The 18954-nt window shown below is 66.4% G+C and overlaps 3 protein-coding genes across 4 annotated transcripts; 2 read left to right on the plus strand and 1 right to left on the minus strand.

The window, feature by feature from the left end:
- The first annotated feature begins 65 nt into the window (after positions 1–65).
- CUNH2orf42 (chromosome unknown C2orf42 homolog) lies at positions 66–5203 on the plus strand. 2 transcript variants are annotated; one of them, XM_050325744.1, is made up of 9 exons: positions 66–114; positions 565–1388; positions 2002–2112; positions 2421–2528; positions 3132–3236; positions 3797–3904; positions 4097–4197; positions 4269–4431; positions 4850–5203. In XM_050325744.1, the coding sequence occupies exons 2-9, from the start codon at positions 575–577 to the stop codon at positions 5122–5124; spliced, it is 1785 nt and encodes a 594-aa protein (XP_050181701.1). In that variant the 5' UTR covers positions 66–114; positions 565–574; the 3' UTR covers positions 5125–5203. The 2 variants fall into 2 exon arrangements, with proteins under 2 accessions (XP_050181701.1, XP_050181703.1); XM_050325746.1 differs by having other exon boundaries at positions 4830–5109.
- Positions 5204–6816: 1613 nt separating this feature from the next.
- On the plus strand, positions 6817–8082 carry MRPS24 (mitochondrial ribosomal protein S24). Its single transcript, XM_050325789.1, has 4 exons — positions 6817–6891; positions 7256–7315; positions 7394–7505; positions 7771–8082. Exons 1-4 carry the CDS (start codon positions 6868–6870, stop codon positions 8052–8054), a joined length of 480 nt encoding a protein of 159 aa, XP_050181746.1. The 5' UTR covers positions 6817–6867; the 3' UTR covers positions 8055–8082.
- A 661-nt stretch (positions 8083–8743) lies between these two features.
- Positions 8744–18861, minus strand: NPC1L1 (NPC1 like intracellular cholesterol transporter 1). Its single transcript, XM_050325935.1, has 19 exons — positions 17961–18861; positions 16047–17578; positions 15533–15633; positions 14995–15167; positions 14543–14671; positions 14050–14232; positions 13599–13713; positions 12947–13074; positions 12577–12714; positions 12137–12226; positions 11627–11817; positions 11423–11550; positions 11145–11265; positions 10977–11032; positions 10743–10893; positions 9847–10078; positions 9487–9600; positions 9139–9301; positions 8744–9038 (listed from the first exon to the last, which is right to left on the minus strand). The coding sequence occupies exons 1-19, from the start codon at positions 18663–18665 to the stop codon at positions 8923–8925; spliced, it is 4566 nt and encodes a 1521-aa protein (XP_050181892.1). The 5' UTR covers positions 18666–18861; the 3' UTR covers positions 8744–8922.
- Between the last annotated feature and the right edge of the window lie 93 nt (positions 18862–18954).

Genomic DNA, 18954 nt, shown 5'->3' on the forward strand with positions numbered 1-18954 from the left:
CCCAGCAGCCCCTGCGACGCACCACGTGGTGCCGACGGGCCAGTAAGCGCGCGCGACTGGCGGAAGCGGGACATCACCCTCACGGCGCTGCCGGCGGCGGTAACGGGGCTGCAGGTACCGGGGCGGGGAGAGACCCCCGGGCTGGGGGGACCCGAGGCAGAGCAGGGACGGGCACGGGTTTTCAGGGGTCACGGGGAGCCCATCTACCCCCCCGCAGTGTCACACTGGGACAGGGAGCTATGGGAGGGGGGCAATGGGTTGAGGGGCTGAAGTCGCTATTCTGGTTCTCAGAACTGATCAAACTGGTGCAAAACTCAACATGGGGAGGCAAGAGGGAATCGTCCCGTTCCTACCCCCATTCGTGTTCCCATTCCTGCCCCTATTCATTGCCCTATTCCTGCCCCATTTCTGCCCTAGATTCATGTTTTCTGGGGTGACATGGGGACTGTCAGGGTGGCTCAAGGACTGTCAGGATGGCACATGACTGTTGGGACACCCCTGGCACCACCAGTGACCAGCCAACTAATCTGTTCCCCCCTTTCCCCCCTCTCTGTGCCTTCCCAGTTTCCTGATCATGGACCCCCCACCATCGAGGCCCAAAGCCCCCGCCTTCCTGTCAGACCTGGGCAAGGCCACCCTGAGGGGCATCCGCAAGTGCCCCCGCTGTGGCACCTACAATGGCACACGGGGGCTGAGCTGCAAGAACCAGCGGTGCGGGACGGTGTTCCGGCCTGGCGCCCGCCGCCCACCCGGCCCCAGCGCTGCCGCCGACCCCGGCGCCGTGCGCATCGTCACCGGCTCCCCTGCGCAGCTCTACTCGGTGCGGCACCGCGGGCACCACGCCCGCTGCTTCGTGGAGCTGGGGGTCTCCGAGACCGCCATCCAGACTCCCGAGGGCACTCTCATCACACAGCTGAGCTCGGGGCGCTGCCACGCGCCTGCCTGTGGCACGGCGGTGGCGGAGGACAAGCAGTGCCAACACCTCAAGCTGGCGCTGGGCTGCCAGGCCGAGGCCACGCCGCTGCCCCTCAAGAGCTCAGTGCTGGGCTCCCTGCAGGCACCCCCCGAGGCCAAGCAGAGCCTGTGGGAGCTGGCGACGGAGCCCACGGGGCCGCTGGTGCAGAGGGTCACCAGGAGCGTGCTGGTGGTCAAGTGCCAGGCCAGCCAGAGGCACGGCCTGGGCTACCTGCACGCCTGCTTCGCTCAGCGCCACTTCTCCTGTGCCTGCCGGGGCTCCCGTGCTGGGCACGGCAAGGGCGAGGAGGAGGAGGAGGAGGAAGAGGTCCCACCAACACGCTGCATCCACTTCCTCGCCTGCATCTGCGCCTTTGCCAGCGACGAGAGCCTGGCCCAGGAGTTCGCCGAGTTCCTCGCTTCTGACGCCGGGGGTGGGAAGCGGGGGCACGCAGGGGCTTTTGGGGGTGTTCAGGGGTTGGTGACACCCCAGCCAGGGGCCCTGGCACCTCCCAGCAGCCCTTACACCTGCTCCCGATCAGCAGTTACCCTGGGGGCTGGGTCTGTCCCTCTGCAAGGGGAGTGATTCCCACTGCAATGCAGCCAGCTCCTGGCTCCTGGAGTGTGGGAGCAGAGTGGGGAGCTCCCCGTGCTCCCATGAGAGCTAGGTGGGGGCAGATCCCACTGGGATTCACTGCCGTGGGTGCTCAGTGCATGCTGGGGGTCATTTTCCAGTGGAACCTGTGAACCCCTCCCACAGCAGCAATACCTGGGGTTCAGCCCCCCAAGGGGGTTCTGCACCCCAAAAGCTTCACCCAGATAACCCTACTCTGTCCTTGGGCACCCAAAGGTTGGAAACCCACCCTGAGGGCACAATGGGAGCAGGATAAAATCCCCCCTCCCCTCAATGTCCCCCCAAAGGAGCATGTCCGGAGGAGGGGGGCTTCCTCTGCAAATACTTAGGATGTGTTGGTACGTCTTGCGGGGGCACATGAGCTCCTTGTTCCCTGGTTGAGATGTTTTTAGGGACAGGATTTGTGTCCTCAGGTCTGAAGGGTGTGGTGGTCCCGCAGCTGGTTTGTGGCCCCGGATCCACAGCACGGCCTCGGGGGGCAGCTGCTGCCAAGGCCAGGAAGAGGAGAAAGGATGTGGGGTCGGGTGAGTGTCCCTGGGAAGGTCTGTGGGATGGGTGGGAGCTGAAAATCCCCTGGAGAGTACCTCCAAGGGATTGGGATCCAGCTCTAGGATTGGGTGGGATTTGAAATCCCCCAGTAATGCAGGTCCAAGGGATGAGGATCCGGATGTGTGGGTGCCAGTGGAGCCTTGGGAACAACCCCAGTGGGCCCCCAAGGGGTCTTTCCATGCTCATGATGGAGTTACGGAGGAGAAGGGCCCTAAGGAGGGAGGTGACAGGGACAGGCAGGGATCCCGTGGGGTGACTCCTGCAGTGACAACCCCTCCCTCAGGGACACAGGTGACCAGCCCGTTCCTGGCTCCGGACCCAGCTCATCCCAGCCCCAGAAGGAGCAGCCTCAGGAAGCCACCAGTCGCCTCCTCCTCCCTGAAGAGACACAGTGAGTCTGGGGACACCAGGGCCCCCTCAGCAGTGTCCACTCTGGGTTTATGTAGATTTATATGGGTATTGGGAAGGGATTCTTCCCTGTGAGGGTGGTGAGGGGCTGGGATGGAATTCCCAGAGAAGCTGTGGCTGCCCCATCCCTGGCAGTGTCCAAGGCCAGGTTGGACAGAGCTTGGAGCAATCTGGGAGAGTGGAAGGTGTCCCTGCCCGTGGGATGGGCAGGGATGGCTTTAAGGTCCCTTCTAACCCAAACCACTCCATGATTCTATGATTTATTTGAGTTTTCATGGGATGTTTAGAGAGGAAGGGTCTGTCCTTTTGAGTCTCCTCAGAACCCTGTGGAGAAACCCTCTCTCCATGCTGGCAATGCCCTGTGCCAGGGCAGGAGCCTCTGCTTGGTGCTTTTCTCCCTCTCAGCTTTAGTTTTGCCCTGGAAAGTGGAACAAATACCTCATTTTCCCCTTTTTCCCTGAGACAAAGCACATCCATCCCACCCCACAGCCAGGAAGGGCTGGGTTTGGCTCCCACAGATGCTCCTGGGGAGTGTGTGGGTGGTCTGGGGGGTGACATGCCACCATCCCTTCCCTCCTTCCTGCAGGCTGTACCCAGGTGCTGGATGAGTCCCAGGTGTCCCTGTCCTTCCAGGACTGGCTGGCCAGTGTCACGGAGCGCATCCACCAAACCATGCACTACCAGTTTGAGGGTGAGGCTGGGGGGCACCTGGGGGATCTCTGGGGCTCCAGCTCACTCGGGGACTACCCCCAGGGCTTTGTCTGGTTTGCAGGGAATTTATTGTGTCCTGAGAAGTTTTATTGGCTTTGATTCAGGTCAGATCAAGGGGGGGGGGGGGGTCTGCCCCTCTGCCCTGCTCAGGTGAGATCCCACCTGCCTCCAGCTCTGAGACCCCAACATGGGGGTGTGGAGCTGCTTGAGCAGCTCCAAGGGCATCTCCAGGTGGCACCTGGAGCACCGACAGCACAGGGAAGGGACATCAGGGGATTTCAGGGTGGGAGGGAGGAACAGGATCAGTGTCCAACTCCTCATGGACAGGAGGGTGCTGGGTTCCTCTCCCAGGGAGGGGACAAGGGGCACAGGACACCCAATGAAACACCAGCCTCCAAATCCAAGATACTTCCCAGGAAACATGGTCAGACCCCAGCACTGCTGATCCAACCAGCCTCAGGCACACTCAGGGCCTGAGCAGGATGGGGGTCCTGGGTTCCCCAGCCCCTGATCCCTGTGCTCCCCCTGTTCCCCCTGCAGGCCGTCCTGAGCCCCTGGTGTTCCACATCCCCCAGGCCTTTTTTGATGCCCTCCAGCAGCGCATCTCCAGTGGGAGCAGCAAGAAGAGGCTCCCCAACTCCACCACGGGTGAGGGATCCCAAGGGAGAAAAATTTCCCAGCGGGGAAAATGGGAGGGAAAAAGAAGGTAAAAAAAGAGGGAGGAAGGGAGAAAAGAGGGACAAAAAAAGGGGGGGAGATAAAAGGTGAAGGGAAGAAAGAGAAGAAAGGGGGAGAAGCCCCACAAGCCCCCACACACACCCTGACACCCCCCCTCCCCAGCCTTCGTGCGTAGGGACGCGCTGCCCCTGGGCACCTTCTCCAAGTACACCTGGCACATCACCAACGTCCTGCAGGTGAAGCAGATCTTCGACACGCCTGAGGTAAGGGGGAAGCAGTCCCCCCAGCCCCCCCAAGCCCCCCACAGCCCCTCCTGACTCCCCCCTCGCCGCAGCTGCCACTGGAGATCACGAGGAGCTTCGTGCAGAACCGGGACGGCTCCTATGAGCCCTTCCGGACCCCCCGCGTGAAGGTGGAGCCTGTGGGAGATGGGTTTGGGACCCCCGAGAAACAGCCCCCCCTGAGGCCCCTGGAGCTCCAGACCTTCCTCAAAGTTGGTGAGTTGGGGGGGAGCAGGTGGGACCCCAAAATCCACAGGATGGGACCCTGAAATCTAAGGGAGGGGGCAGAATCCTGGGGACTGTAAAGAGAGGGAGAAAAGGGGGAGCCCAGGGGAGGGGGGGGGCTCATTGGAGGGGGAAAGGAGGAGCTAAAGGGGTGGGAGAGGGCCCAAAGGGTGAGGAGGCTTCAATGAAGGGGGGAAAAGGGGACCCAGAGGGTGGGGGACAAACACACAAACACCCCTGGGGCTCTGAAGAGAGGGGGAACAGGGGGTCCAGAGAGTGGGGGGCACAAAAACACCCTTGGGCACTTCAAGAGAGGTTAATGTCTGGAGGATGGGGGGCTTCGGTGGAAGGGCAGGGGGGCCTGCACCCACCCCGCCATGCCCCCCCAGGACACACGTCCCCCACGCAGAAGGAGCCCACCCCGTTCACCATCGAGTGGATTCCCAACATCCTGCCCCGCTCCCGCCTGGGAGAGCTGCGCCTCAAGTTCCAGTACGGCCACCACGGGGGGCCCCGGCCCGCGGGGCCCCCCCGAGATCCCCCTCCGACCGACCCCCCACTGGAGCTGCCCCCTCTCAGCGCCATCGGCTTCCCCTGAGCCCCTCAAACTGCCCCCCAGCACTGGCACCTCCACAGACACGATGGAGCCCCCCCAGAATAAACCCCCATCAGTACATGCTCTGAGTCTTCACTGCGGGGAAGGGGGGAGGATCAGGGGCGCGGGTGCTCCCGGTACCGCCCCCGTGCTCCCGGTACCGCCCCAGTGTTCCCGGTACCGCCCCGGCAGTCCCGGTACTGTCCCAGTGCTCCCGGTACCGCCCCGGCAGTCCCGGTACCGCCCCGTGCTCCCGGTACCGCCCCGGCGCTCCCGGTACTGCCCCAGTGCTCCAGTACCGCCCCCGTGCTCCTGGTACCGCCCCCGTGCTCCCGGTACCGCCCCGGCGCTGCCGGTACCGCCCCCCTGCTCCCGGTACCGCCCCGGCAGTCCCGGTACCGCCCCCGTGCTCCTGGTACCGCCCCCGTGCTCCCGGTACCGCCCCGGTGCTGCCGGTACCGCCCCCGTGCTCCTGGTACCGCCCCCGTGCTCCCGGTACCTCCCCGGTGCTCCCGGTACCGCCCCCCTGCTCCCGGTACCGCCCCGGCAGTCCCGGTACCGCCCCGTGCTCCCGGTACCGCCCCGGTGCTGCCGGTACCGCCCCCGTGCTCCTGGTACCGCCCCCGTGCTCCCGGTACCTCCCGGTGCTCCCGGTACCGCCCAGTGCTGCCGGTACCGCCCCGTGCTCCCGGTACCGCCCCAGCGCTCCCGGTACCGCCCCCGTGCTCCCGGTACCGCCCCTGTGCTGCCGGTACCGCCCCCGTGCTCCCGGTACCGCCCCGGCACTCCCGGTACCGCCCCGGCGCTCCCGGTACCGCCCCCGTGCTCCCGGTACCGCCCCCCTGCTCCCGGTACCGCCCCGGCGCTGCCGGTACCGCCCGTGCTCCCGGTACCGCCCCAGTGCTCCCGGTACCGCCCCGACAGTCCCGGTACCGCCCCCGTGCTCCCGGTACCGCCCCAGTGTTCCCGGTACCGCTCCGGCAGTCCCGGTACAGCCCCCGTGCTCCCGGTACCGCCCCAGCGCTCTCGGTACCGCCCCCGTGCTGCCGGTACCGCCCCGGTGCTCCAGTACCGCCCCGGCAGTCCCGGTACTGTCCCAGTGCTCCCGGTACCACCCCGGCACTCCCGGTACCGCCCCGGCGCTGCCGGTACCGCCCCGTGCTCCCGGTACCGCCCCGATGCTGCCGGTACCGCCCCGTGCTCCCGGTACCGCCCCCGGTGCTCCCGGTACCGCCCCGGTGCTCCGGTACCGCCCCCGTGCTCCCGGTACCGCCCCGGTGCTCCAGTACCGCCCCGGCAGTCCCGGTACCGCCCCCGTGCTCTCGGTACCGCCCCGGTGCTGCCGGTACCGCCCCCCTGCTCCCGGTACCGCCCCGGCAGTCCCGGTACCGCCCAGTGCTGCCGGTACCGCCCCGGCACTCCCGGTACCGCCCCGGTGCTGCCGGTACCGCCCCGGTGCTGCCGGTACCGCCCCGGTGCTGCCGGTACCGCCCTAGTGCTCCCGGTACCGCCCCAGTGTTCCCGGTACCGCCCCGGCAGTCCCGGTACCGCCCCGTGCTCCCGGTACCGCCCCCCTGCTCCCGGTACCGCCCCAGTGTTCCCGGTACCGCTCCGGCACTCCCGGTACCGCCCCGGCGCTGCCGGTACCGCCCCGGTGCTCCCGGTACCGCCCCGTGCTCCCGGTACCGCCCCGGTGCTGCCGGTACCGCCCTGGTGCTCCCAGTACCGCCCCGTGCTCCCGGTACCTCCCCGGTGCTGCCGGTACCGCCCCCGTGCTGCCGGTACCGCCCTCCTGCCGCCAGGGGGCGCTGCCGCCACGGCCCCGGTCCAAGATGGCGGCTGCTCGCGCGCTGAGGGTGAGGGCGGACGGGGGGAACTGGGAATGGGGCACACGGGAATGGGGGCGACACGGGGACGGGAGGGATACCGGAGGTGGGGGGACACTGAGAACACTAGGAATGGAGAACACGGGTGATGGTGGACTGCGGAAGGGGGACACTGGGAACAGGGGACGCTGGATATAGGGAACACCGAGTGTGGGGGGACACTGGGTGCAGGGGACACCACCTGTGTGCGGTCACTGGTTCCCCCCCGGCGGGCTCCAGCAGCGCTGACCCCACTCAGGGGGCAGCGGGGTCCGGGGGTACAGTGGCTGTTGGGGGCAGGGGACTGGGACAGTCCCCCCACCCCCAGCTGCCCCCAGCCCTGTGCCCCCCTCAGGTGCTGCCCTGTGCCCTGCCTTCCCCCCGGCACCTCCACACCACCCCCGCCTGCCTCAAGGTGAGTCCTGGGTACCCCCGGGGGTGTCCCCTCCCTGCCTACCCCGGGCTGTGCCCACCCTGACCCCTGTCCCCACAGACGCGGGCAGCGCGGGTCCGGGTGGGCAAAGGGGACAAACCCGTGACCTACGAGCAGGCACATCCTCCCCACTACATCGCCCACCGCAAGGGCTGGCTCTCCTTGCACACTGGTGAGTACCGGGCACAGAGTACGACAGTGGGATGTGGGGCACACAGAGGGCAGCGGGTGGGGAGGGGGACGTGGGGACGACGAGGGCACCCGTGGGGAGGGATCACGGGGTGTTCTGGGGACAGCGATGTGTGGGGCACGCAGGGGTGTGGGGCACGAGGGCACTGTGGGGACAGGGCCGTGTGGGACACATGGGTGTTTTGGGAGCAGGGATGTGTGGAGTGGGCACAGGGTGGCAGCAGTGCCAGCCGTGCCCCTGTGCCCAGGTAACCTGCACGGCGAGGCGGGCGCGGCAGAGCGGGCAGTGGAGGACTCGTTCCTGCGCCGCTTCATGTATGGCACCTTCCCGGGGCTCCTGGCGGATGAGGTGGTGCTGAAGCGCCGCGGGAACCTGCTGGTGGTCTGTGCCCTGCTTGGCCGGGCACTGCCCCCCAGCAAGATCTACTTCCTGGTGGGCTACACTGAGACCCTCCTGAGCCACTTCTACAAGTGCCCCGTGCGCCTGGAGCTGCAGACGGTGCCCGCCCGCGTGGTCTACAAGTACCTGTAGTGCCCAGCAATAAATACCCAGCTCCAAATGGTTTGCAGAGCAAGGACCTTGGGGACCCCCAGTGCCACCCCTGGCGCAGGCAGGGACAGTGTCACCAGCACATAGGGCTCCCAGCCCCAGTCAGCCTGGCCTTGGGCACTGCCAGGATGGGGCAGCCATGGCTGCTCAGGGGGCTGGGGAGCTGTGCCCACCCTGGGGGGGCTGTGCCCAACCTGGTGACCCAGGAGGTCCTTGGGGGCACCCAGTGCTGGGGGTACTCCACCATGGCCCCACCATGCCCCAAATGGCCCCATCCCTGTGGTGGCCATATGTCCTCCTTGTCCTTGTCCCCATGGGGCCCGTTGTGCCCCACAGAGTCCAGTGATGCCCTCGTGCTCCACATGTCACTGTCACAAGTGCCACAACACAGCTCCAGCCTTGTGCCCCTGTGCCCTACATTGGCCTGTCCCCACCATGTCCATTGGTCTGTCCCCACAGTGCCCTCATGCCCTAGAGAACCCTGTCCCTGTATGTCCCATCTCAGTGGTGCCATGTGCCCCCCATGTCCTTGTCCCCACGATGTCCATGTCCCTATTGTTCCCTCTGCCCCACACATTCCTGGGGCCCCCACGTCCCTGTCTCCACACTGCCCATGTGCCCCACACAGCCCTGTCCCCACAGTGTCCATGTCCCTGTCCCCACAGTGCCCTTTGTGCCACACACATCCTGTCCCCGTGTCCCCATCCCCGTGACACTTCAGAGCCAAGACACGCCCCCAACCCAGCCCAGTTAAAGTCCAGACTCCGCAGTGCAGGCTCTGAGAAAACCAGTTTAAATAGAACAGCAGCAGCAGTGGGGGCGAGGGGGGAGCGAGAGGGGCCAGGGGGGCTCAGCCCTTCTCGGGCTTGTCTTTGTCCTTGTCCTTGAAGTAGGGGTTGCCAAGGCCCAGCCCTGCACCCTGTGTGTCCCCTGGTGTGTCCCCTGCTGGCACCCGTGGACTGGGCCCTGTGGGGACAACAGGGAGGGTGCCAGGCTGTCCCTGTGCCCTGGGGGTGGCACACAGGGCCAGGGCACTGTCCCAGGGGTGGGGCCAGGGGGTCCTTACCGATGTAGCTGAGGAGCACGGGCAGGAAGACCAGGCCATGTGCCAACCCCACCAGGGTGATGATGAGGTTGAGGCGGAAGAAGAAGATCTGGATGAGCTGGGCCTTGGCGAAGGCCAGGACCACCACCCCAGGCAGGTTGGTCATGGCCACCCCGGCCACCACCTGCGGGCACAGCAGGGACACCATCAGGGACAGGGTGGCCAGGCCACCCTGAGCCCCCTGGGCACAGCAGGGGAGGGTTGGGGGCCCCATGGTGTCACCTTCAGCCCCCCTGGAGGATTTGGGGTGCTGTGGCGTACCCCCAGTCCCAGCAGGGTTGGGGGTCCCACAGTGTCACCTGTGCCCACCTTGCTGCCCATGGTGATGGTGGCCTCGGTGGCTCGTGCCACCCTGCTGGGCTGGGTACTGCGGGCGAAGGCGCACGTGATGTGGGACACAAACTCCACCGAGATGCCCACGGCCTGCGAGGACACGGCGTGTCACCCCCTCTGCTGCCACCCCCTGTGCCCCCAAACCCCTCTGCCACCCGCCTGCCCCAAGTCCCTGTGCCACCCCACGTGTCCCAGGTCCTGCTGCCACCCTCTGTGTCCCATGTTCCCATTCCACTCATGTCCTCGTGCCACCGCACATTTCCCATGTCCCCGTGCCACCCCTCCTGCCCTATTTCCCTGTGTCCCCAGTGCCCCCCATGCCCCCCGTGCCCGCACCGCAACAAGGTTGATGAGGGCGACGGCGTTGTAGGGCACATTCCAGAGAGCCATGGCCCCCACGGTGTCCAGCAGGATCATGGTGATGGTGATCAGGGTGGCAACGCTGGAGCGCAGGTCCATGCCCAGCAGCAGGAAGGACACGGCAAAGGTGGGCACCAGGCACATTGCCAGCGTCACTAACCCCTCGACCACCACCGTCAGGTACTGCTCGTAGTACACGTACGTCACCCTGCGGGGGTGGCACTGTGATGTGGCACTGTGACAGGGCACCAGGCACCCAAAATGGGCACCAGGTACCCCAAAATGGGCACCGGGTACCCCAACACAGGCATCAGCACCCTGACATGGGCACTGGAAACCCTGACAGGCACTGGGACCCCAACAGCAACCCCAACCCTGAACTGGGCACGCCTGTTAACCCCAGTGAGGCACTGAGGTGCCCATGTTGACCCTGACCTGGGCACCCCTGAACTGGTCATCCCTTAATTGGGCACCCACAATGACCCCAGCAAGGGCATCCTCAGCACCACTGGATGGCCACCCCTTAACTGAGCACCCCTAACTGGAGCACCACTTAACTGGGAACCCCTCAACTGGACACCCTCTTGTGATCCCCAGTACAGGTGCTGGGGCACCCACTGCACCCCACAACGGGCACCATTTATCTGGGCACCCCTTAAGTTGGGACCCCCACTGACTCCTGACTGGGGCACCCATGTGTGACTCCCAAGAAGGGCACTGGGGCACCCCCAGCACCTTGTGCTGTGCACCCTGACCTGGGCACCCATTGCTGACCCCACACCAGCCAGCGTTGCCCCCCCAGCACCGCGCCCCTCTCCCCCCTCCCCATCCGCTGCCTCCCATGGCCCCCCCGGCCCCAGGTGGGCACTCACGTGTAGGGGAACACCCTGAAGTGGGGGTCTGTGCCGGGCACCCTGCGCAGGGTGTCGGTCAGGGTGTCCCCTAGGGCACGGGCTGCCCGCAGAGCCGCCGTGTACTCCTGCGAGGTGCGCAGTGGGCGCTGGTACGCCATGAACCGGGTGGCTGGCACAGAGCAGAGGGGTCAGGGGCACCCCCAGGGGCCCACCGGGCACCCCCCCACCCACACCACCACCCCCTGCACTCACCCAGGATGGTGCCGTTCTCGGACATGCTCACAGAAGTGTCGTAAGCGCCCAGGCCCCTGCGGGGGAAACGGGGGTCAGGGGGCACCCAGGGGGGCACCCAGGGGGTGGGTGGTGGGGGGTTACGCACTAATGACCATGTCTGGGTAGGGGACCCCTGGTGCCACGTACCCCTTGGCACACTGCAGGGTGGGCCGGTCGCGCAGGAACCAGGGCAGGAAGCGCTGGAATTCCTCGGCCGTGGGGCGCCGGAGCACCTTCAGGCACTGCCCCCCAAAACAGCTCAGGTTATCTGTGGGCACAGCAGGTCAGCCATGGGGGGCACCCAGTGTGCTCCCAAGGGCCACCCAATGGCCACCACAGTGGACGCTGCATGTAGACCCAAGAACCACCGGGCACCCACTGGCCACCGTGGCATATCCACCCTGTGCCCCCCAGCCCCCACTCACTGTTGGTGGAGGGGCAGAACTCCCCCTTGTGCTGCCCGAACTGGTGGATGCGGCAGCAGCGGCTCGTGGGGTTAAGCCAGTCCAGGAAATCGTCCACCCAGGAGGTGGCCGGGATGGCCAGATAGGACCTGGCAGGGGACACACAAGGCTGGCAGGAGCTGGGCACCCCTCCTCCTGCCCCCCCAACCTCTCCTGTGTACCCACATGTTGGGGAAGCTGGTGGCGTATTGGATGGTCTGGGTGAGCGAATCGGGGTCACAGCCGGCGCTGGAGCAGATGCCGTTGGTGCCGTTGGCAGAAGAGAAGTTGTACCCGCCCGTGGTGACGAAGTAGGTGGGCACTCCCACGGCCAGGTACTGGTTCAGCGCCGAGAAGTACTGCAGCATGTACGAGTCCTGGGGGCACCCCCATCAGCGTGGAGGGCACGGGCACCCCCCGGCACCCACCAGGGCCTGGGGGGCCCAGAGGGTCCCACCATCCCCATGTGTCACCCTATAGGGCTTTGTCACCCATGGACATCCTCAGGGTCCTGCGGGGCCCAGAGAGTCACCCCATCTCCATGTGTCACCATCTAGGGCCACGTCACCCCCTCACCGTGTCCCCAAGATCCCTCTCTAGGGGCCACCCCCCTGGATGTCCCCATTCAGACCCTGCTGTCCCCTCCTGTCCCTCTCTGTCCCTGTGCCCCCCCACCCCCCGAGGTCCGGCCCCCACCTTGGGCAGGGCGAGCTCCTGGTCCAGCCCCACCGACACCTGGAACATCAGGAACAGCCCGGCACAGGCCAGGAACAGGAACAGCAGCACCTGGAGGGCACCTGGTCAGGGACCTCCAGGACCCCAGACACCCCCAGCTTTCCCCGGGAACCCCCAGCCCCCAAATTCGCTCCCAAACCCCCAGGTCCCCTCCAGCCCCCATGTCCCATCCCACTCCCAAGCCCCCATGTCCTCCCCACCTGTCAGGACACCCCAGAACCCCTGTGCCTCCCATTTCCCCCGTTCTCCGTGGTGCCTCTCCAAACCCCCAGTCCCCCACCCCCACGACCCTCATTCCCTCGTGCCCCAGTGCCCCCATGGGCACCCATGCCATCCCTCCCACACCCCCCTCATCCCCTCACTCCCCCATTTGCTCCCCGTGCCCCCGGTGCCCCCCTCACCACGCAGGGCCGTACGACGGGGTGCAGCAGGAAGGGGGTGTAGAAGCGCTCGAGGAGGGGCCGCAGCAGCCCGGCCCCCTTCCCTTCTGGGCCCCCTTTGCCCGTCCTGCAGCAGCAGCACAGGTCAAACCGCCCAGCCTAGGGGCAAACATGGGGTTGGTATGGGAGCCCCACGGCCCCCCTGCACCCCACGGGGTGCCCCCTGCCCACCCCAGGCACCCACTGCCCACCCTGTGCCCACCTTGGGGACCTTCATATGCATCTTGGGGACCCCGTACCTACTCTGGGCACTCCATGCCCTACCCTGTGCCCACCCCCTGTGCCCTCCCCATGCCCCCAGAGCCCCCTCTGGTACCCCTCAGGGTGGTACCTCCTGCCGCCGGGTGTCCAGTGCCACCAGTGCCACAAACCCCGACATCTGGAGCAGGAAGTCGAAGGCGATGGCGAGGGCGGCCGTGAGGGCGAAGGTTCGCACGGCGGGCATGGATGAGAGGGCACCTGCGGGACCGCGGGCTCAGCGGGCACCCCGCGGCCCCCCACGTCAGCGAGCACTGTGCCAGCCCCCTGCACCACACTGTTCCCACCCCGTGCCCACCATGCTCAGCTCCTGTGATGTGGTCCTGTGCCCCCACTGCATCCCCCTTGTCCCCCACGTCACTGTGCCCCCCGTGCTTTGTGCACCCCCATGTCCCTCCATGCCCCCACGTCACTGTGCCCCCCGTGCTTTGTGCATCCCCCATGTCCCTCCATGCCCCCACGTCACTGTGCCCCCCGTGCTTTGTGCACCCCCATGTCCCTCCATGCCCCCACGTCACTGTGCCCCCTGTGCTTTGTGCATCCCCATGTCCCTCCATGCCCCCACGTCACTGTGCCCCCCCTGTGCTCCTGTTCCTCCCCTCATTTCCCCAGTGTCCCTGTGCTCCCAGTGCCCCCCATGCCACCAGTGTCCCCAGGTCCCTGTGCCCCTGGTCCACCTCTGTGTCCCAGTGCCCCCCGGTGCCCCCAGAGCCCCCCAGGCTCACCCAGGAGGAAGCAGATGGCCTCGGAGATGCTGCACAGCAACATGCTGGGTGCCACCTGCGCCAGCACCCGCCCCAGGTGCTGCTCCCGCGTCTCGCCTGGCTCTCGCTGTGACTGCTGCTGACAGAGGTGGTCAGAGAGAACCCCATGGGGCACCCCCACCCCAGGGGAGACCCTATATCACCCCCACGCTGGGGAGAACCCCAAAGGTACCCCTCCCACCCCATGAGGGGGCCCCATTGGGCAGCCATCACCCGGCCTTGGGGCTGCCACAGGCTGCTGTGCCCCTTGGGCACCTTTCTCCCCATCCTGCCCCATGGGGACCCCCAGGTGTCCCCCTAGGGCCACATTGCCCATGAGAATCCCAGAAGTGCCCCCGTGCCCCACAGAAACTCTGTCCCCCAAGTGCCCCCATGCCCCTCCCTGCCCTCGGTGTCCCTCCCCCGTACGGACCTGGAACTCCTGCACGAAGATGAAGATGTTGTCAGCGCCCACAGCGAGCACGAGGAAGGGCACGACCTCGAGGATGATGAGGGACGAAGGCACCCCCAGCAGTGCCAGGAGCCCCATGGAGGCCATCACGGCCCCCAGGACCACGGTGATGCCCCCCACTGCCAGCGTCACCTTCGACTCCACCTGCGACACCTACACTCAGCACCCCCGGCCGCCCTAGAACCCCAGATCCCCCCGGGACCCCCCAGAACCCCTGGACACCCCCCGAGACCCCCCTGAATCCCCTCGAGACCCCCATGGGACACCCGGAACCCCCTGGAACCCCTGGACAACACATAGGACCCCCCCTGGACCCACTGGCACACCACTCGGGATCTCCCGGCTCCACCGGAACCCCCCGGGGACCCCCGGAACCCACCGGAACCCCTGGACGCTCCGGACACCCCTTGGAGATCCCCGAGACCCCTGAGACCCCCAGACCCCCCGGACGCACCAGCACGCGGCTCCAGGCCGTGTACTCGCCCAGGGCCAGGGCGATGTAGGCGAACACCAGCAGGTAACTGACCGCGAACACCGGCAAGTCCTCCCCGCTCGTACGGTTGATCTCGTCCTCCAGGGAGCGCTGGGAGGGCACCGACAGGGGAGGGGAAATGAGGGAAGGGGGTACCGACAGGGGAGGGGAAATGAGGAGCACGGACAGGGGAGGGGGTACCGGGCACTCCGGGGACTCCCCATCCCACCCTGAGAATGGGAGCATGGGATGTTGGGGCACAAAAACATGGGGGAAAACAGGGGCACAGGGGCCACCTGATGCACCTGGGGGCACAGGGACATGAGGTACTGGGGGCACCAGGGTCACGGGTGACATGGGGGCACTGGGGACACAGGGACATAGAGGACACAGGGGGGTCACAGAGACACAGGGGACACCGGGAGGGGTCTGACCTCGGCCATGAAAGTGACCGACAGATTGGGGCTGTGCGAGCGCTGGAAATCCTGAACCACCTCGAGGAACTGGCGCTCCCAGCTCAGAACCCACTCGAGCCGGGGGTCACCGCTGGGGAAGTTGTTCAGGGAGTACGTGATGATCAGAGCTTCGGCCTCCGTGTACTCTGAGTCTGGGGACACAGGGACATGGGGGGACATGAGGGGCACAGGGGGACACAGCAGGACACCCCATAGTCCCCACAGGTCCCCCCCTGCCTCATGGAGTCCCCTATCCCCCAGAGTGTCCCTGTGCCCCCTGCCCTACAGGTGTCCCCATACCCTATGAGGACCCCTGTCCCTAAGGTGTCCCCATTGCCCACAGGTCCCCCATACTCCATAGAGACAGACCCCTGTCCCCCCCAAGGTGCCCCCATGCCCCACAGGGACCCCCACTGCTCACAGGGCCCCTGTTCCCCAGTTGTCTCTGTGCCCACAGGTCTCCCCTGCCCCACAGAGCCCCCCACCCCCAGGTCCCTATGCCCCCCTCCCCTCGTACCCTGGTATCCCCCGAAGGCGATGTACGGGAACACGGGCGCGCCGTAGTCGGCCATACAGCTCAGCTCCAGCGCCGTGATGTCCTTGAAGGAGAGCGGGGAGCTGGTGGGGACATGGTGCCAGGGGGTGAGCAGGGACACCTGGCACTGCCCTGTGCCCACCTGGACCCAGCTGTGAGGGGGGACCAAGAGAGGACCCCAACCCTACAGCCTGGCACCCTGTGGGTACCTGCCAGTGCTGGGGGACCCACAGAGAGAAAACCAACCCCACAGCCTTGCACCCCATGGACACTTTGCCATACTGGGCACCCCATGGAGAATCCCCCAGCTCCACAAGAATCACCCCAGCCCCCCACCACCGACACCACCGCATGGCCAGGGTCCCATGGACATCACCCCAAACACTCCTGGGCTCCCCAGGGGCACTGTGCCATAGTGGGCGCCCCATAGAAAGTGCCCCAGCCATCCCCCCAGGGATCCCCCATGTGCCCCCCATGCCCGTGGCGTAGCACCCACTTGACGCAGTAGATGAGGTGGTCGCGCCAGTCCACGGTGCCTGTCTCTTTGCCATCCTCCTGCAGGGCGGTGAGTGCCAGGTGGGAGCGGTTGTTCTGGAAGTACTGGGTGACGCTGTTGACACAGCAGTCGCTCAGGGTGGGCTCTGTAGGGTTCAGGGGGGCATAACACACATCCCTGAGCGTCACGTTCCTGCCCGCCTGCGGTGCCCAGGCCTCGATGCCTGCCAGCCGCTCCTGCAGCTCCAGCAGCGCCTGCAGCACGTCCTGGGCCAGGATCCCACTGAAGTTCTTGGCCCCGAAGACCACGGAGTTGTAGAGAGACCCAGCCCTGCCCGGCGCTGTCACAATGACCTGGTTGGTGCGCATGAAGGGCCCGAAGTGCTGGTCGTGGAAGGCCTTCTCCTGCCTGGCACGGCTGCCCGGCGCAGACCAGAGCTCCACAGGGTCCGTGGTGAGCCGGAGGGTCACCAGCCCGGCCGAGAGCCCCGCGGCCACCACCATGGCCACCACCAGCACCATCACGGGCCGTGTGGCCACCCATGTCCCCCACCAGCGGAACGCCCGTGCAAGGGCCTGGTGACTGGCATTGCCCACCCGCTCCGAGCACCCACGGGCAGCGGGCACAGCCTGCGACACCGTGAGCCCCTTGGAGCGCCGCTGCCAAGGCAGGGACACGAGGAAGGTGATGGCGAGGAAGGCGAAGAGCAGAACACAGAGGACCAGGACGCCGTCGGCCTCGCCCAGCCGGAACGGGGGCGGTGGGTCTGTGGGGGGCACCACTGATGGGCAGGACTCGGCACAGTCCTGGCACGAGCAGGGCTCTTCATCCTCACTCGGCGCCTCACTGCAGCGCCAGACCCGCGCGTCCAGCGGCTCGATGGCATCGCCTGGCTCGGTGCCGTTGGGCACCAGCTGGAAGTTGATCTGTAGCGGTGCCAGCCCGTTGTTTTTGTCGCCCTGGAAGTCCAGCCAGCGTTGGGTGGTGCAGAGCTGGGCACCGTAGCGCCCGCACATGGTGGCGATGGCAAAGCCGCCGGTGGCCGGGAGCCGCACCCCTTGGCACGAGGAGAAAGCGGCGTCAGCGAAGTGCTGCCGGTAGAAGCTCTGGTACTCCACCACTGCCACACGGGGCACCCCGGGCACGACCGTGCGGTTCACCACCCGCGTCACGTTGGTGAACAGGCTCTGGTCAGGGCTGCAGGTGTTGTGGCAGTACAGGCTGGCAAAGTTGCGGGCACAGGACGGGCACCGTGCCAGGACGGTGCCCGAGAGCGCGACGCTGAGCTGGAGTGCGCTGAGCTGCCCGTAGGTGCAGCACACCAGGGTGGTCTCATTGTCCCCCCGCACCAGGTCCGGGCACACGGAGCGCAGCAGGGTCAGCAGGGTGTCCGTAGCCTCCCGGGCAGGGGTGTTGGACAGGCAGGGCACGTTGGAGGGCACCAGCGACACGTTCACCTCGGGGTTGCGCCCGCACTCGCCGTAGAAGGCACAGTACCCGGCGCGGTGGATCGGGGTGAAGGACGGGGAGGCCTGGGGGAGTAGAGGGGGAGGTGGGAAGGGGTTTGGGGAGGGGGATGGCACTGTCGGCATCCAAACAGTACCCAGAAGGCACCTGGTGGGCACTGCAGGTGTCCCCCCACTCTGCCAACCTCAGCTCCCCAAATACCAAAGAGCACTCAACAGGCACCCGATGGGCATCACAGCGGTGCCCTCCCCACTCTGTCACTGCTAGGCCCTCAAATCACTATGCAAAGGGTACCACAATAGTTTCCCCCTCACTCTGCCACCCTCAGCCCCACCGCTGTCACCCATCACGCACCCAGTGGGCGCAACACCACTGTCCCCCAAACCCTGCCCCCCAGCCCTCCCCCTCACAGTGCCCATATCCCCCCAGTGCCACCCCAGTTCCTACCACTGCCAGGAGGGCTGCCAGGAGGGCGCTGGGCAGCGCCAGGGACCCCGCCATGGTGGCAGAGGGGTGTCCCTGACACCACCCAGCCTGTTTTAATATGGGGTGGCACCCCCGGGGCAGGCACTGTCCTGGCAGGGCCCCACTGGTCTGACAGCCACAAGGCCAATCAGCCCTGTCCGGGGCTGTAAACGGGGGATCATTAACCCAGGGAATCATTAACGACGATCGATCAATTGATCCTGGGGCAGGGCCGGAGTTGTTTCCTGGGAAACCCGGCACAACAGGGAACTTGGGCAAAAAATGGGGCATGTAGGCACAAACTGGGGGGGTTTGGGAGCACTGCGGGGGCACAGGGGCATGAGGGAAGGAGGAACAGTGTGGGGTCACCCTCGGTATTGTGGCAGTGCCAGGTGGGTGCCACAGGTGTGTCCTGCAGGGAAACCCCCCCTGTGCTCCCCACTCTGTGGGCAGGGATGTGCCAGTGCCATCCCGAGGACGAGCGGGTGACCTTCTGGTGCCATCCTGGTGGCTGACATCCTGGTGCCATGCCAGGGGGTGGGTGGGTGACATTTCAGTGCCATCCCGGGAGGCAAATGGGTGACATCCTGGTGCCATCCATGTGGACAGGTGGATGACACCCCAGTGCCATCCTGGGGGCTGCTGGGTGACATCCCAATGCCATCCTGGTGGACATGTGGGTGCCATCCTGGGGCAGAGGTAGGTGCCATCCCAGTGGCTGGGTGTGTGCCATCCCTGTGGACGGGTGTGTGACACCCCAGTGCCCTGTGCCCAGTGCCAGGGAGGGGTCAGGGCCGCAGGGCAGCCTTGGACCCCGATAAGGCCCTGGAACCCTGATAAGTGTCTGGGGCCCTGATAAGTGTCTGGGCGGGCACTGACATCACTAGGCAGGGCTGGGCCACCCCAGCCCGGTGCCACCCTGCCACAGCATCCCCTCCGAGTGCCCGAGGGGCTCCAAGCCCCCAAACCCATCGGT

The sequence above is a fragment of the Myiozetetes cayanensis genome, unplaced genomic scaffold (genome assembly GCF_022539395.1).
Source record: "Myiozetetes cayanensis isolate MyiCay16 unplaced genomic scaffold, myiCay2020 scf30, whole genome shotgun sequence".
Classification (NCBI taxonomy): domain Eukaryota; kingdom Metazoa; phylum Chordata; class Aves; order Passeriformes; family Tyrannidae; genus Myiozetetes; species Myiozetetes cayanensis.